At 35.9% G+C, this 18,808-nt stretch overlaps 1 protein-coding gene across 1 annotated transcript in view; it reads right to left on the bottom strand.

Annotated features, from left to right (window-relative positions):
• Nucleotides 1-18,229, bottom strand: part of STK17B (serine/threonine kinase 17b) — a 33,911-nt gene extending 15,682 nt beyond the window's left edge. Inside the window, exons 1-3 of the mRNA XM_010979734.3 lie at nucleotides 17,962-18,229; nucleotides 8,793-8,958; nucleotides 2,857-3,069 (exon numbers count right to left, since the gene is read on the bottom strand). Of these exons, the coding sequence (XP_010978036.1) occupies nucleotides 2,857-3,069; nucleotides 8,793-8,914 (335 nt within the window). The 5' untranslated portion in view covers nucleotides 8,915-8,958; nucleotides 17,962-18,229. The remainder of the gene's footprint in view (nucleotides 1-2,856; nucleotides 3,070-8,792; nucleotides 8,959-17,961) is intronic.
• Between the last annotated feature and the right edge of the window lie 579 nt (nucleotides 18,230-18,808).

Below are 18,808 nucleotides of genomic sequence, written 5' to 3'. Positions count from 1 at the left end.
TGAACTCATAATTTTTAAAAAATACCAGGTCCTAACACTCTCCTCAGAAAGGCCTAGAAACATAATACTCTATTAACAATGAGCATGTCCAGCAGCTGGTAAAGAACAGAATATTCACAGGGTCTCAAAATATCACCACACTGATTATTTATTAATTATAAACTGGGAAAGTTCCTTAAAATGGGAAGGTCTGACAGACTCCACCTTGGCCATGTTCTAGTTTGTAAAACCAATAATGGAGCAATATGAACGTAATTGCCACCTCATGTTATAAGAAATACCCATCATCACCCACATTGTCTTCTTGCCAAAAATATTTAACCTAAATCTAATCATGAGCAAAGAATCATACAAATCCAGGATGTAGAATACTTCATGTGACAACTGATACAGATCTCCCCCCGAAAACTCAATGTCAGGAAAAACTAAAGTGACTCAAGAGGTTTAACAACCAAATATAATGTGTGACTTTTGATTGGTTCTTGTACTAAATTTTTTAAAGAAGGTTTATAAGGCATTTTAGGGATAATCAAAAAAATTTAAATATGAGCTGCATATTCAATGATACTACCGAATTAATATTAACTTTCTTAGGTTTGATACTGGTGCTGGTTATGTAGAAGAATGCCCTTACTCTTCATAATAAATACTTTGGCTTGTAAAGAAGAAATATCAGGATACCTACAACTTTCAAATGGTTTGGTAAATGTGGCAAAATTGTGGATTCGACAATTGGTGAATCAAGCTGAAGAGTATAAGAGTGTTACTTGCATTATTCTTTCAAATTCTCTGTAGATTTGAAATTTTATAAAATAAAAAAGTCAGGGAAGAAAAATGAGTATGTAGGATAATTTGAGGAGAATACCAAACTGGCAATAGCTCTTACAGCAAAAGATTTCCCTGTTTTATTTATTTTCACTACATAGTTAGGCCACCTTATTAAAATAGCTAAAACCTATCCAACCAAATTTTTACCTTTAATTGAGATTATCTGATGTGACAATGCCACCCCAAAAGTGACACGCAGTAATAAATTTTACTAGGTCTCAGTTCCTCTGATAAGAAATTAAATATATTAATCCACTCACATTTTTTTTCTGCCCTTACAGATCTCAGTTTACTGGGTAGGATATCTGAATTAATTTTCAGAGAGTGAACAAGGTCCATTCATAAAATGTGTCAAAACTTTTTGATGTATTTTGTTGTTGCTATTTAGATGAACCCCCAAAAGAGGATTTTATGAAAGTGGTCTATGTGCCTATGTATATTCACCCTCCAAACCTAGTATTCCATGAATTAATGTTTTTGAAAACATTAGCTACTTTTCATATACTTCAGACATGCAGATATCATACAAGCAGATAACTTTTTAAAGGTCAGCTGAAGAATTTGACAAAAATAATTACAAAATGTATGAAAAATGAAATCCCATGGTAGAATCTTGGTCTTTTCTGCAATTCAAATTTGTTGTGAAGGTACTACAATACACCTTAATTGGTGTTGCGGGAAATGTACACAGCATTCATTCTCTGTGTTAAATGAACTTTACTGCATTATAATCACATAAACTAGTGTACCCATTTCAAGTTCAATGAGTTCTTTCAATTGTATACAGCTGTGTATCCTCCACCACAACCAAGATCTAGAACGTGTATATCACCCCAGGGAGTCCCCTTGTTCCCCTTTGTAGTCAACACTCCCCCATTCATGGCCCTAGACAATCACTCATTTGTCTTCTGACACCAAACATTTTTTTTTCTCCTCAAAGCCAAATAGCATTCATTCTTAAATGAACTACTTATCAGTTCAGCATTTCGCAAAACAAGCATTTTTGTTTACAAGTTCACTCCAGGCAATCAACTTTCCTGGTACAAAAATACATAGATTTTTAAATAAATACGTAAATTCACCCTTAAAATAAGTGAGCACTAAAGTGTGGTTAATATACTTTTAAATTCAAAAAGGCAATAATGCAGGTTGGCTACTAAAAATAATTACTATATTTATAATCTTTTTTTTTTTTTTGCTAAAATACTTCTCTTTATTACAAAATAGATTTACTTTATTAAAAAAATTATCAGAACCTAAACTGTATTAAGCATAAATTTAGCTGCATTCTTCCAATTGTTGCAGATGTTCAAACACATTTTTTACATAAGTATAATAAATGTGTCAGACTGTCACACTTTAGAGTAACACATGAAAAGCACTGTTTTAGAGTAACATGTCAACATACTGGTTAACAAACTAGTTAGCTTAACCATGTTCTATCCCCACTTAAATTGTTAAGATATTCGGGTGTTTTTAACTTTTCACTGACTTGTGGGAAACGTTATATTTTATTTTTTATTGCTATAATTCCTAACATAGTGTTTCGCACATCATACACACTAAATAAATATGCTTTTCAACAAACTGTGGTTTTCATTCATGCAAGCTTACCTGTTCTGTTCTCCTTGGGTCACTTCCTGGGATGTGTTTTTCAAACAGACAGACAAAATACACAAATAATTTCAATCTTATGTGCCCATCAGATTGCTTGGCAGAAAAACTCAAGTTTCTGTGCTACTAGCAATGAAAGTATACTTATTTCACCACATTACCCAAACATTGTATTGTCATTTGTTTATTTTGGCTGTTTAATTAGTTTTTGGGTATGTGTGTGAGGCTGCACATTAAGCTTTGTGAAAAATATTTGAATATATACTGTGTCCCTTGAATAGTTTATCAACAGGAATCTTTATAAGTTTTTATCGTACTTTTATCTCTCTTGTTCTTGACATTTTAAACTACCTTATCCCACCAATTAAAGTAAGTACTATAAATTGACATCAGGTTTTTAAAGTTTATACTTACTATTCCAATACCAGAATGATTTCACTTGCATTTTCATAGACTTCATGAAGATTAATCACGTGGGGACAAGACTTTGTCAATTCAAGTACCGCAATCTCATGCAGAATCTCTCCTCGACAGTCCTGTCCTCTTCTTCTCTTTTTCAGAAATTTTGCAGCATATTCTTGGCCAGTAGATTTTGATATACATTGTCTAACCACAGCAAATTTTCCTCTGGGGGGAAAAATGAGGACAATCAATTTTAACTTTTCCATAGAGGAGAATATTAGTATAATACAGACACTTTTATACCTCTGACTTAGAAGTCAGTGCTTTCAAATATTCATGCCATTAGGAATGTATCTTTGTTCTCTTAACTGAATCAAATACTGCATGTTCTTTTATAAAATTTATAGTTCTATGACTTAAAAATATAAGTGTCAAATATAATAACAAGATATAACAGAATTATATTTATTCTTCACTATTAATATGATACATTACCATTGTAGGGGGAGATCTCACTTGCCTACCAACTCCATGTCACACTCGATAGAAATGATTGTGTTTAAGTATCACAACAATTCTTTATTATAAATATTATTCTGTTCTGCAGATGGCAGAGAGAATATATATATTGGTCTATTTCCAAAGACTATCCTTAACAGGTTATCACATTAACCCTCTAATCAAAATTTTAGCTTTCCTTCAAATGCAAAAAATTAAAATGAATGCAAAAATGGGTATGTGACTTATTTACTTTTATTAGTGTAATCACTTTGCCTTTCAACATCACTTTTAACAAGCTTTGAAGCTTTGTAGCGCCATTTGTCAGTTGTTTTACCAGAGTCTCTCAGTATTGCTCAGCAGTCTATGAAGCTTGTAACAGACACCAAAGGTATACTTGTACTATGAAGAGTATCCAAAGACACTTCATGACTAACTAAGAAAATTAACAGTTATGAACATCTCTATGAACAGACACAACCAGTAAGGTCATGCTTATCATTTTAGGAATAAATACGTTTTAGCTCGCTCCAATAATAGTGCTCAGCACCTAAGCCCAAATTTTAAAAGACTCTGGCAAATGTGTGTATTCTAAGTCTATAGTCACCCCAAATCTAGTTTCCCAAAGACCTAAGCTATTTTGAGCCAGACTATTTTAAGAAACTAATGAAAGCCATTGACTGCCTATCCAGAAAAACATATACATGTCCTTAAATAGAAAGGTTTACGTATAATTGCAGAGGGTTTTCAGATTTCGAAGACCATCCATAAACTTCCTAAGTTTGATCCAGGGGATCCAAAATTAAGACTTCCATCCTAAGACTCAAATTACTGTCTAGATATTAACAAATCAGGTATAAATAAAGGAACTTCAGAGAGTAAATTAGTTCCACAACTCCTCTTGTCTCAAATCCCCTTAGAAAATATTTCGATACAACCTATCAGGGTGCTTAGCAAATAAACAAACAAACAAAAAATATTTTTAACATACTTGGGATTTGGGGTGGGAGTGGGGGACAAAATTAATTGCTTGATTACATTTTTAATTGCTATTCTCAGGGGCAGGATAACAAAGATCCCTACTGTTTACTTCCCAAACCTCCTCAAGATTGGTGCCAAAGAGAAGCACTGGAAACCAAGCTAAAAAAGTATAGCTACTAATACAAAAAAAAAAAAAAAGTGGTCAAGGTATAATTTGACTTTTATATAATTTATCAAATAAATATCAACTCAGAAAATTTGCATGCACAAATCTGATTCTTTGATAGAACTTTTCATCTGAGATTTGAGAATGTTTAATTTAAACTATAAGATACTTTCTTACTGCATGTGTAAAGAATACAAATCAATGCATTTTAATGAGTACACAAAAAATGTCAATCAGTCCTTTTACTTTATGTTCAAACTGCCCATGTTTTACAGATTTTATGCTGGATAAACGAAGGCTGACTAAGACCGAATAACTCATGAAAGGTCATATGTGGAAATGGAGTGCCACGGCTTAACCTGTGGAATGTGAAGTCCTAGCTTTCTGTTCTGACCACAGAACAATTCCTCCTTTAAGACAGTTGCTTTTAAAGTAAACTCACTTCTGCCAATTCTTACTTACATTTAGAAATGAAAATTTGTCTAAAACAGAAAGGAAATTTTGAGTTTTATGAAGAAATTCACTTTGTAAAAACTTAGGAAACAGAAACTAGTTAGCCAAGAAATCTGTCCGTCTGAAGAAGTTTATAGCACCAACTGTGACAAGTTCTGCTGTAATTTTATGATTGCATCTACAAGCCAGAATTTTCTCAGTAACAAAGAGCAAAATTAAATAATTAAGTAATAATACTTTTATTTAATTGTTTCAGGTATTCTCAAAAGTCTTCCAAGTATAGTACTCATTAATCCAGAGCAAAGGTGACCAAATGATATATGTAATTATTTGCCAATGTTCACCATAAGTAGATGCTCCATTAGGGCAGAAACCATCTGTCCTAATCACTACAGTATTTATAAAATCTACACTTTGCTAATACATAACAGGAACTGAAATATCTGTTGAATGAATGCAAGAGTTATGCACCTACACAGTATCACGTATTGTGCTATTTGTATACAGTACTTAACACGTTTATATTTTTAAAACTTATTTGTGATTTGAATATTCATTTATGTCCTGTTAAATAAGGTAAATATTTTGCCATAATTATCAGATGACTTAGGGGGAAAAAAGCAAGCATTTGTTTTCTATTTAAGAATGCTAATTGTTGTTTAGAAATATCAAAAATAATATTTAATACATAATGTTCCTACATCAAATTTGACAGAAACATTTAAGAAAATGTAAAACCCTTAACAACAGTACTTAATTCATACCTTAAAAGGGAAAGGCTGACTAGATTTCCCAGCAGTTAAAAGGTCTAGTTAGTTACCCTTCTACATTCTAGAATAGACAATAAAATGTGAAAGGAGGGGGGAGGGTGAGCCACAAAGGAAGCTGACGTTTATTTCTGCATCTGCCTCACCCTTCTAACCACAAGAAGTCCTGTGAAACCTTGCTTCAATTGGGGGAGGGGTGGAAAAAACTTACCCAACATGTTAAAAAACAGGAACAATGTAAAGTTTTTTCAGAATAGTCAAAAATGAACTGTTAGCTTTTACATACTTTCTTCTAAGTTACTGAAGAAAAATAAACTCTAAAACACTAACATCTTAAAATTAATAAAAATGATTTATAAAGATAACTTTGTAACTCACCACTTGTTAAAATTATATGTTTGTATGCTTCAAAATGTATGCTCTTCAGAAAAAACAAGATTACGATCCTAATTTTCATTTTGCAAAAGTATGGGATATCAAAGTTAATAAAATATTGAAAGAAAGCAAGTTTGTGGCAGATGAAAGGTCATGAGTTCCAATTTATCAAGGTTTATTAATTAGATATATCAATACTTACCATGTGACTCATTAGCCCATACCAATTTAAAAAGTTAAGTCTCTTTCATTAAGATATTAAAAGATGAGATATTTGCAGTCTGAATTTGTTTTAATCAGATTCTATCATGGGGTTTTGCTCTAAAATGTTAAAAAGTACAGTGAATCAAGTTTATGATTGTGATTTATGATGGCACCTCATTTAAAAAGCAATTTAGAATTATTAATGTTGTTCTCATCAAAGTTTAAGTTCTCCAAAACTCTCAAAGAAAAACAAAATTAGTCTTTCTAGCTCCCACAGTATCCCTTTAGATTGCAAATTTAATTTAATAAATAAATGTATGCAAATTTACCCATCAAAATATTAATTTAGAAAAATAGAAAAGAATGCCCTTTATTATATATACCAATCAAGGTTGTGAATTTTCAATTACCTGCTCAAAGTAGTTTCTAAGCATTACTGCAACAGAAGGAAACTTGGAGACATCTAGTCCACCCTCTCATCTTAAAGGAAAGGAAATCACACAGCTAGTAGTTCACACAACTTTAGATCCTGAGTAAAGACAGGTCAACCGCCTTCCAGCTTAGCCTGTTTTTACTAATATACTATATGATGCCATGTGACACATATTTGACATGGCTATTGAGAAAAAAAGAAGAAAAACTCCTAATGGAATCTTAGGCTATTTCAATAGAGTTTTGTTGTATTCTAGATGGTAAAATAATGATAATATTGTGTCCATTCTAGGCTTTCTCATTTTAAGACTGACAATGAAATGAAAAATGCAAAGAGGGGTCCAGAAGAAGATAACCAGATCAAGGAAGGCCGTCTGGAAATCAGGGAAATGAGGTCATAAGATGAGCTTTTAAGGAAACTGGCAATGTTTAGCTATATTCAAATCTCTGAAGGACTCTTCCATGGTCACTATATGCAGCTATAAAAGGAGAACTATGTATACTGGGTAGAGGTTAACAGAGGAGAGAACAGAATTCTGTGCCTAAGAGGTGCCCACAAAATGGAACAGATACATTCTGAGGTAGTGAGTTCCTCATCACTGAAGCATTCAAATTGAGACTGAATAAACAATTTGTCAGGAAGAGTATAGAAAAGATCACTGCACTGCATAAAAAATTTATATTAGAAGAACACTGACCACTAAAGTCTGTACAATGCAAATATTCTATGACAATTAAATAAAGAGTGAGATACAGGCAACTAAAAGGAAACATTCTTTCCTGTTATAATGCAAAGAGAAACAGTTACAGATTTAGAACTTAAACAATTTCTCGAAAACATTCTGAAAAGTGTTTAAAACTATCTCTCTTAATACACCATTAAAACATCCAAATATTTTACACACAAAATTAAATAAATATGTCAGGAATTATGAAATAGCTTTTACATCTAGTTCTTGGTCTGATGAGGTAGATATTATTATCTTTGTTTTGCAAAAGAAAGACTGCATCCAACATCTGACAAGTGGAAAAGCCAAGTCTTGCCTTCACCCATCACATAAAGACCACCAAGAACCGAATTACTGTCCGTGGTTCAGTCAATTTTTGTTTTCACACTGAGATTTTCAAAGATAAAAAGCAACCATACTATTTTACTGTACATCTATCAATACAAACATGGACTTAGTAAAGCATTTTAACATAAAAATCAAACTGAAGATAGAAACTGCCATCTTCCAACCCTTTGTTAAGTGTTTCTAACTTAAAGCTCAAAAATGCTGAATATATAACAAATTATTTGGTATTTCTTTTGTAACTTTCTTATATATTAAAATGGTAGTGTTAAATGGTCTCATAATCTTAGGTCACTCCTTGGTCTTAAGGAATTTACACCTTGGTTAAACCAAAACAGACTGGTATTAGCATTAAGTACAGGTTCTACTTACAGAACATGCATTATTTGTCAAAAGGATATACTATCAAATATGAGCTAATACGTTTAAATATAGAAAAGAAGCAAAATCTCCATATTTACTTTAGCCCAGCACAACATCTGAAGAATTAAAAACATGTTTCTTTAACTAAAAAACTTACATAGTGCTCTACTAAATACAAATATTAACATTACAAGTATTAGTCAATATTTAATCCTCACAACCACCATATAAAATAGATACAATTGTCTTCACCCCCACTTCTTGGGTGAGGAGATTATAGCATTAAGAGGTACAGTAATTTAATTGAGGTCAAACAGCTTGTAAGTGACAGAGTCCAAATTGAGATGTGGCCGTCCATTCTGCTAAGCTGTCTCTTCGCTTACACAGCCTCAAACAAGAACCTTGACTCCTTATCCTGGGTTCTGAAGCTGCAAGGGATGTATCATATGTGCTCACTACCCCTCCACAGATTTGATTTCCAAGTCAGTTAAGACTAGACCTTGTATTACTATCAACAGAGATGACGACTTTTCTTTCTAATCATTGCTAAATAATGACCAAGTGAGTTTTACAAAAGTATAGATAGAGAAATCCAAAATGTGAATTTAAACACATATACATCAAAAGTATCCTTACCTTCCTAGCTCTTTAGACGTAAGCGTATAAAAATTATTAAAGTTTTCCATTTTTATTGGAGTTTGAGGAGTTGTAGTTAGCAAGCCCGAAATACTTCGGCAGTCAAATCTTCTTCTCAGCATGTTAGATGACTCTCGGATGTGCTTCTTCAGTCACTTATTTTCACCTATTTAAAAAAAGAGAAGATGCAGGATATAACTTAAATGCAATTAAGAAAAAAAGATGTTATCTCAGACAAGAAGTGTGTCATACCACATAGCTCTAGCTCCAAATATAGCTATAAGATACAGCCAAAAAAAAGAAAGAAAGAAAAGAAAGAAAGAAAGAAAGAAAGAAAGAAAGAAAGAAAGAAAGAAAGAAAGAAAGAAAGAAAGAAAGAAAGAAAGAAAGATTTAAGAGCACATTCTATCCAGAAGGAAGAAAAATGAAAAGCACACACAGAAGCTGGTAGCACCTCTCTGGTACTTGAACTAAGTTATTGACTTCAATTTAGAATAAAACTACTATAAAAATCCTGTAAGGCTTCTCAAATTCTTCAAAAAAAATTGTTACCATAAAATTTTAATATAAGCAACCATTCATTTCTTAAGCTCTCATTCTTTAAAGTTGTATCTTCACATAACAAGATGACTTCACCCAGCAAAGTAATGATTATTCATTTTAAATTTAATTTCACATGGCCAAACAAATTTGGTGGTAAATTCACATGATGTGAGTTATACTACTGACATCTGAATGACTACAAGAAATAGCCTTCTCTCACAGGTCTTAGAGCTTCTTTTGGCAGAACCTAGCCAGAGCCTGCCATGAATGAAGAGCTCTATAATTTTGCTGGATGAGTGAGTGAGTGACCTCGCAGAAAGCCTTATTCCGGAGTTTCATCTGTATCTGAAGCTCATATTTATCTGGAAATACCTTGTGATACAAGTATTCAGTTTTAACATTAAAACAACTATTTCATACTAACTGAATTCATATAATAACAGCAAACTATGTATTTTAAGATACTCCTGACTTTCTGCCATGCCTGTCTAATAAAAGATCCAGTATTATTCTTCTAGCTTCCTCTTATAATAAACCCCTAAGCTTCTGCTCTGTGTCTGCCACATTTTTCCTCCCTTTATTTCCTTCTTGACATGTTCTGTTGTTTATCTTCCTAAATTCAAATGCCAACTTCATTCAACTTAGCAAATAAGCAGTGTGATTAGAGGTGAGTGTTTTCAGTTTCTGTGTTTTCTTGGTTTTATTCTTAAGTAAAATTTGCTTTCTCTGAACCCCTCGGTCTTGCCTGAACTAGTTTTGGGATGTATCTCTAGGAGTCAAAGGTAGCAGTGTAGCATTCTGAAAATAACATTTGGACTGAATCATCTCTGGGTCTGAATTCCATTTATCCATCATACCAGCTATGAGACACGAGATATTTAACTTGCCACTGTTATGGGCTGCACTATGTTCCTCCCCTCAAAATTCAAATGTTGAAGTCCTAACCCTCTAGTACCTCAGAAAGGGCATTTAAAGGGGTAATTAAATTAAAATGAGATCCTCATTTTCATTAGGGTGAGCCCTAATCCAACAGGATGAGTGTCCTTATAAAAAGACAAGATTAGGATACAGACACACACAGAGGGAAGACACAAGAAGACGACCACTCTCAAGCCAAAGAGAAAGGCCTCTGAAGAATCCAACCCTGCTGACACCTTGATCTCAAAATTCTACTCTTTAGTGCGGTAAGAAAATAAATTTCTGTTAAGTCACTCCATCTACAGTGCTCTGTTATAGCAGCCAAGCAAACTAACACAGCCACTTTTAAAAAGAAAGAGAAAGAGAGAGAGAAAGAAAGAAAAGAAGAATGAATTATTTCAAATATGTATGAAGGTATACAAACATAACAAACATTGAGGTTTTTCAATCTTATTACTTTGCTATATTTCATTTAAATTAAAAATAAATAAGACATCATAGACACAGTTGAAGTCTGTCCCTCTGTCCTCAGTTTACATTCCCACTAGCACTGGGTGTGGGGGTTTATCATTTCCTTGACAACATTTGCTGTACTCAGATGTTAAATTTCAGCTCTTCGAGTGTGACGAAGATGAAATGGAATTTTGTGATTTACTTTGCATTTCTCTGATTACTAGTGAGGAACGCTTCTATTCTGCAGCCTCTAAAGTGGGGATGATAACAGACTCTCTTGCAGAGCTCCGAAGACTAAGAATTAAGATATGCTGAAGTCAGGTGGAATGGCACTGCTACAGTGCTAGTAGCGAAAGCACATCATGATTGTTCAATAAATAAATATTAATATTCTTAAAGATACTCCCCATGCAGTCCTCTGCTATTATTGAATAGCTGTACCCTATTTTCACATACAAAACTCTCATCCCAAGTTAGCTTCAACTTAACTCTTAAATTCTGTATTTTTTATTGTTTTGGTGAATTGTTTTGTATAGTTTCTTAGTTCCAATGGCACTCAGTTTCATTGGTCACATATTCCTCTCTGAAAAACTGATACAGTTACCAGTTTCTATGCTCAACCATTTTTTTTTTCTAGGTCATTTTTTGCCTTTTAATTTTTTTTCCCCTTAATTTAAAAGTCTATGAATATGCATGCTTATGATCACATTTATGTTATACACATACATACATAAAGAAGGGCTATACTTGCACCATAGATATAAATTGGACTGCATTCACAACACTGTTCATTAATCAGCCCTTGGGAAACATGAGAACAAGAACATGTCACATTCACTCACACAAAGTATAGGCCCTTGATTCTAAGATGTTCACCTCAGCTAGGTTCTAAAATCTAAGATGTTTATCTCATGCTGTGACATCTCAGCTAAAAAGTGATCTATTCATAAGAATCTAGTAGAACTGTATTTTATAAATAAGTGTTTTCTGCTCTCAAGTTACAAAAGCATCAACGTGGGTCTTAGATGTAGTCAAAGACTTATGCTCAACGAAGCATGATTTATAATAGTGAAAAAAATAGAAAACTTGTAGAATGAATGAAATCCAAAGTGCAACAATAGGAAAGGTTAAGTACACCTAAATAACAGGATATTATATACTTAATAAAAATTGTGCTTTCAAAGAGTATTTTTAACTTATATGATGTTGAATGATAAAAGGAAGACAAAACTTTATATACAGTATGATAACTTTGTTATGTAAAATATATATTTGTTATACATAATTTTGATATATATAATTCTGTTAAACATAAAAACAAATAGAAGAAAAGAGTGGAAAACTATGGCAAAATAATTAACAGTGGTTATCTCCGGGTGGTGAGATTATGGCAGTATTTATACTTTCTCGTGTTTAAATTATCTACACCAAGCAGGTATAGACAAAAACTATTAAATGTCTTTGGGTAAAAAGATGGCTGTGAATACATATGACTAGACTCTAGATGCAGAACCATAACCATTTGTAACAGCAAAATTTATCTCTTTACACATTAAGGGTTTACTTGGTTGGAAGTTCGTGAACCATTAGTGCTCAGGTTTTTTAAGGCCTCAATGTTTTCTCTGCATTTATTTAGAGCAGATGATGTTCATTATCCAAATAAAGGCAGTTCTTATGCGAAGACCATATAAGCATTTAGGATAAACACTAAGCAAGAATTAACACCTTGTTTAATATTGCATAGAAAAAATAACATTACAAATTCTGAATTAATGTTATAGTTCCAATTTTATATAAGGAATAACAATTTGTAATCTTAACATTAAGACATACACCTTTACATGTGTACTCAGTTTGATTTCCTTAATACAAGACATTGGCTTGTGCTTAATTTTTTACCCTAACAAATTTCCCAGCTCTCACCTGTACAGTTGGTCATCATAATGAATGAATGAACCATAAGTATTTGACTATAAATGTAGCTGAAAACAGCACTGGGCAATCAGATTTTGAAATACATGTTAATCCAAAAGTCATTTTTTTAATTGTGATACATTTCACTCCAGTTCTGAATATGCTAGAACACAAGTCGCATCTCAGAAGACAGGAAAAGCACATTGCTGAACACTGACCTTTAAACTTATCTACTTATTGCTAATATGCCTGTATTACAAACTGTTTTAGGCATCCACACAGTATCCTGTAAGTGTGTCTTCCTTCTGTCTAATGCATGTGCACCACATGCAGTAAATGCCACAGCCTAGATATTTTTTCATTTCCCCTCCTTTGGCTTATTTTGAATATAGTGGAGCATGAATGTCACCTTTGTCCACCAAACCCTCCATAAACATCTGGTTGCCCTTCATATAAGCTTTAATCCTTGGATACATGAAGGTTATCAGTCAATTCTCAGCCTCTCCTTGCAGCTTCCTAAATTTCCCACCAAATTCTCTTTAACTCCAACAATCAGACCTTTTTTTGTTTCCTACCATAATTTACAGACCTATGACTGATTCAAAATTACCAATATGTCTCACTCCATTTGAAATTCAATTCAGAAAACTTTATTAGGCAATACTAATAAAAATCTAAAGGGACTTAGCGGGTGTGTGTGTGTGTGTGTGTGCGTGTGTGTGTAGTTCACAATTATAGAAACAATCAGGTACCAAATACAGTAAGAGGGTAATAGAAGGCAAGATACAATCAAACTTTCAATTACACAGTACTACTAGGAATAATGCACCTCAAACTTATTTCCAAAGATTATTTTCACTAATTCCCATTACAATAATTACAGTAAGAATTCAGATGTGGATCAGAGAAGGAAATGTTAGGCTTGGTATGGGCCTTAACATACTTGAAGGGAGAAAGCAGATGTGATATGATCAAAAGTAAGACAGACAGTTCCTGTGAACCTCTAAATAGCTCTGTTTAAAACTATTCCTCATGATATTCATTTCAAAGTTATCAAATAAAAATGTCTTATAAATAGAATATATCATATACAGTAAATAAAAACTTCTAGACAATTAAACTGTCTGCTTTGATCCCTGCATTAGCTATCTAGTCCCTACAAGTTCAAGTCCTTATAGCATGACACACAAAAGCCTTTGGGGCCAGGTACACACTAGCTTCATTTCCTGCCACACTTTTATCTCATATTTTCCTTCCACACTTTCCTGTCTGAACATCCTTTCTACTTTTCCTCGAACGGCTAACTCTTTTATGGTATCCTTCATACCTCAACATAGAATGTTACCTCCCCCAGGAAACTTTGCCTAAAAACCCACAGGTTGTGTTAAATGTCTCTCTTTTATGGTTCAAACAGGAGGACCCTTGAATATCTCTTTACCACAACATGTAACATGCTAGACTGCAATTATGTTTAATGTCTAAAGGGCAGCAACCATTGGCTTTTGTGCCAAAACTTTCAGCATGGTATCTGGCCAGCTGGTAGGGTTTCTTTTAAATGTCTGATGAACTGAATTGTAAGAATTAAAAAATACAGCAATAAGAGTTTTTAGGTACATCTCATAGCTTTGAGGGTTAGCAGAATTTGAAATCCATCTTGAAAGTATAATACTGCAGTTAGTCTCTGCTGAATTCAGGATCTAGCTAAATAAAATAAGACATATTTCAAATTGCTATTAGAGAATTTCAATTTTAAACAGGATAGCCACAGAGTCTGGAAACATGTATAAAATTACTATATCATACTTTGTAATATAATACCAACAGACCATTTGTTTTGTATTTACCTATCTTTCCAGACTAGGTGGCCACCTGTTATTATACATACTTCAGCTAAGAACAGCAATAGTTTGAGAGCTACCTCAACCAGGAAATTCAGATACTCGTCCTGTCAAGGACTGATAAATCTATACCTTCATGAAGTAAATACGAAAGGCAATGGAAAGCAAACTAAGGCACAAGATTACAGAGAAAAAAAAAAACTTTCTATATGGACGTTTACAGCTACCAAGTTTCCCTAGGAAACAGAGGAACTGGAGATTTATTTATCTAGCATCCCTCAAAATAAAGGAAAAACTTTCTGCTAGTGTGGCAGAGGATTCATTTTTAATTAGTCATTGATTTGAAGCAAAGGTATTGGTGTAGGGAAATGGATGATGATGATTTTCAACTTCAAGGAAGAGACTGTTCTATGTAGTCCACTAACAGGTCTGTTTTTCAAAGATTGAATAGAAAGTATGATTCAAGAATTTAATCCTTTGAAAATGACAAATAGGAAGCCAGCTAACTGACTCTAGTCTAACCAGTCTTGTTTATACCACCCAAGGGCTAAAGTCTCAGGTAATAACCCCAGGCCTGATTCTGTGCCACAACAGTAGGGCCAGGTGCTGTTTCTTCTACTTTCAGAGAGAGAATTAAACCCCATACTTGTGAACCAGGATGGGAAGATGTTGAAAAATGGAAATATAGTGAGCCAACAAACACACAGTGCTTGTCATTCATCAGATGGAAAATTAAATTTCTGTTGTAAAATAAAGTACTGTTTACTTATAGCATCACTCAAGTACTATTTATTCAGTAAGTATTACAATGCAAAATGGAGTATGATCCTAGGATTAAAAATAAAATTGTCACCTCACTGTTAATACTAAAATTTTTAAAACACTGAAGTGTAACTATCCCTTCTTTTGAAGAAGTTGCAAAGGGTCCAGGGTGCAGCAACACATGCTGCATATAAATATTAAAAAAACTGACTAGATGTTTAAAGTGGCACTGAAGTTCAAGGTTAATGTATTTGGGGGGAAGAAGTATAAATAAATCAAAGAAATAAGTAATTAACAAGGTATGTCTTGAAAATTGCAACATTTGTCACAATATATTTAGATAAAATATGTAACTTAATTCATAAGTACATTTGTTAAATGAAATATTCCCAAAGAAATATCCTATCATAAAAATTAAATCAAAGGATTTTGCTGTCAATGTTGTGTAAAACTAAAATAACTAAAACATTTAAAGTTGTCATAAATGGAAAGTAAGTACATAAATGACTGTTAATGTTTCTGACACAACTTATAACTGCAGAATGCTGAAGAAATCTTTAAAAAAAAACAAGAATGAATCAAAATCCTTTAAAAGCAGTACATTCAGAAGCACTGCTCTTCTTAGCTGCCAATTTTTTTTACAGGAAATATGCACTATAATATAATATAATATACATGCAATTGTAAGACAACTTTAAGATTAAGTGAAAGCAAGTTAGCTATCAATTTCCTTGATTCCTGGGTTTTAAATTGGGTCTCTAAGATTGAAACAGGGAAATTTTGATAAGGTAATTCTCTCTTATAGTTATCAAACAGCATCAAAACAAAGCTTTTAAAATATATTTAAATGTTTACTTAACACCAGTAAATCATTGTCAGTGAAAGCTTAAAGATAAAATTGTTTCATTGGAAACATGCCATAAAATGCCTGTACCTTCTTCAGATTTTTTACTAATATGCTGATACAGTGATCAATTACTCAAGTCTCAACGTTCCTAAAAACTGATTTTATCTTAACCAAATTTTAATTCACTACTTAATGAGCCCAAGAGAAACAGAAACCATTCTACCCACACACAAAAAAAGAAAAGCCTTCGATTACACAAATTTTACATTTAAAACCTAAATATATTGCCATGTAAATGTATTTCACTTCAATTCTAGATCCATAATTTAGAAAAGCGATCTAAAAATGATAGGTATCCCCAAAAATATAGCAGCTATTTATAACCTCAATTATTAAGATATTACAAAAAATTTTTAAAAACTGAACATCTGTTCAGAGGATGGTGAAGGGGAAAAAGAGGCATCTTAAACTAGGGCACTACTTCTGTGGACCAGCTTTTTCAAAAACACACACTTTTATGGGTATGTGGTTTAATACTTATAAAACCAAACATCTTAGATGTTGTTGAAAACTACTTCTGGACAGTTTACTATAAAACTATAAAATGGTGTCTCAATGACAAAGTAGGCTTACACATCTTTCCTTTAATAAAATTGTGCTCCTGGGCTCAAAACGCTAGGTTACATATGCTGCTACATCTTCAGTCATCTCTGTAGGCTGTGTTGTCTCCTACACAGTCTCAAAGACTCGAGACCTTGAAGGAACGGTACCATACGAAACTACACCGCGTATCATTGGTACCACGGATGTAAACATTACGTTGGCAAAACAATTAGTGAACGCGATACCTAGACCTAATATAATTGAAATTTGATCAGTATGTGGCCTTAAAATGTTTTCCCCTTAATTTCAATTTGCAAATTGATGCTGGAGTGTCTCTAGTCCCATCACAGACAGAGTAAGAACTAACATCAGCTACCAGCTGCCACAAAGTCTCTTTTAACTTTGTCAAGGGGATTCAAAGGAAGCGCTTTTCCCTACAGTAAAACAAAGAGCTGGGTAGATGTCAAAATCGCAGCCATCGTAGCTCGTTGTATAGTTTGAGGATGGGTCGCGTACACTTTGCGGTTTACACGGCGTCAAAATAAAAATCAGATCGCTGAGAATCACTGAAACAACTGCAATTGCACTTCTCTATTCACTAACTTTAAAAAGCTGTTCACAAGCGGTAACTGAAGATGCCCCACAAGATGAGCACAAACTTTCTCTGGACGAAAAGCAGCTGGGAGCAGACCGTGTCCATGAGCCCAGATGTGAACACGGCCGGTGCCCACGCCACAGCTGTGAACTCGGGAGGGACCTGAAGGACGCGACGAGGGAGGGACGCGAGTGAGCCGGCCGCGAAGGGGGGCCCCGCGGGACGCGACCCGGGGAGAGTCCGGGCCGGCACTCGCGCGCACACACACACAGACCGACAGACGGACACACACACACGCACAGAGACCGACAGAAAGACGGACCGACAGACAGACACACACACACACTCTCTCTCTCCCCCCGCCCCCGGGCTGAGAAGGGTACTGGGAGGACCACCGGCAGTCCCCTGCGCCGACCCCGAGGGAACCAGGGAAGCCGGATTCCAGCCGGAATGCGGCCAGGGGCCCGGAGCAGTCGGGCCACCTGAGGGGAGGCGCGCTCTGAGCCCAGCTTACCCAGACTGGGGTCCGAGAGGACCCCGTATGCACCCACACTGCCTAGACCCCTCCTCGAGCCCCCCCTCCCACGTTCGGGGTCTCTGTTCCACGGGTATAGGGGGCTGGGTTCGGAGTCGCAGCCCCGAGCCCACCCGCTAACCCCGGCAGGACCGCGGGCGCGCGAGGCGGAAGTCACTGACCGCTCGGGCCGCAGCAGGTTCTCTCGGGGCTGCCCCCTCCAAGGGGGCTCCCGTCCCGCCCCACGCCGGTGGCCACGGCAGGACGCGTTCTCCAGCTCTGTCCCGGGGAGGCTCCGGGCAGCTCCGAGCGTGGCAGGACCCACTTTTATTCTTCCAGACAACAGCCAACAGTTGTGACCTGGCCCCCCACGCCGTGAAGTGGCTCCCGGCGACCGCAGCGTAGACGGTGACGGGAGCTTACAGTTGAGGTTTGAAAACTGCAGCCGCGTTGCGGGGCAGTGCTGTGGGCGAGAACCCACCTCTTCGGACGCCAGAGCCAATCCGAGCTCGCGCGGAGGGCAGGGCCGTCACGTGACAGACAGGGCGGGGCGCCGGCCAGCAGCGCGTGCTGCGGGGCGGGGCCGCGGCGGCGAGGGGGCGTGGCCCGCGTCCGGCAGTCGGAGGCTGGGCGGGGCTGCGGGGCAGGTGGGGCGCTCCGGTAATTGCTGCGGGGAGTGAGGCGGGCGCCGCCCCGACAGCTTTCAGGACTGTAACTCCGACCGAGTGCATCCCGGCTTTCAGAGTGGTCAGTCCACAGGGTGTGAATATCTGCAGACTGGGGAGTGCGGCGAAGAAAAGTTAGTCTCCGCTGTCTCCGACTCATCCCTGAGATTCTCTGCCTGTTTTCTGACTCTTCCCGGTCATCTTCCTTAGGAGCTGAACCCACCCCGCCAGTCGAGAGCCCAGTTTGCTACAGCTTGGCAAGCATCAGCATCGTTTGGGGATTTATGGAGCTTGGGCCCCACCGCTGAAGTCCACTCCAGCAAACTGAGTCTTTCTGAGGCACAGCTGAATTCAATGTAAGGCG

Source organism: Camelus dromedarius, chromosome 4 (genome assembly GCF_036321535.1).
Source record: "Camelus dromedarius isolate mCamDro1 chromosome 4, mCamDro1.pat, whole genome shotgun sequence".
Lineage (NCBI taxonomy): Eukaryota > Metazoa > Chordata > Mammalia > Artiodactyla > Camelidae > Camelus > Camelus dromedarius.
This window is presented reverse-complemented; position numbering and strand designations above follow the sequence as displayed.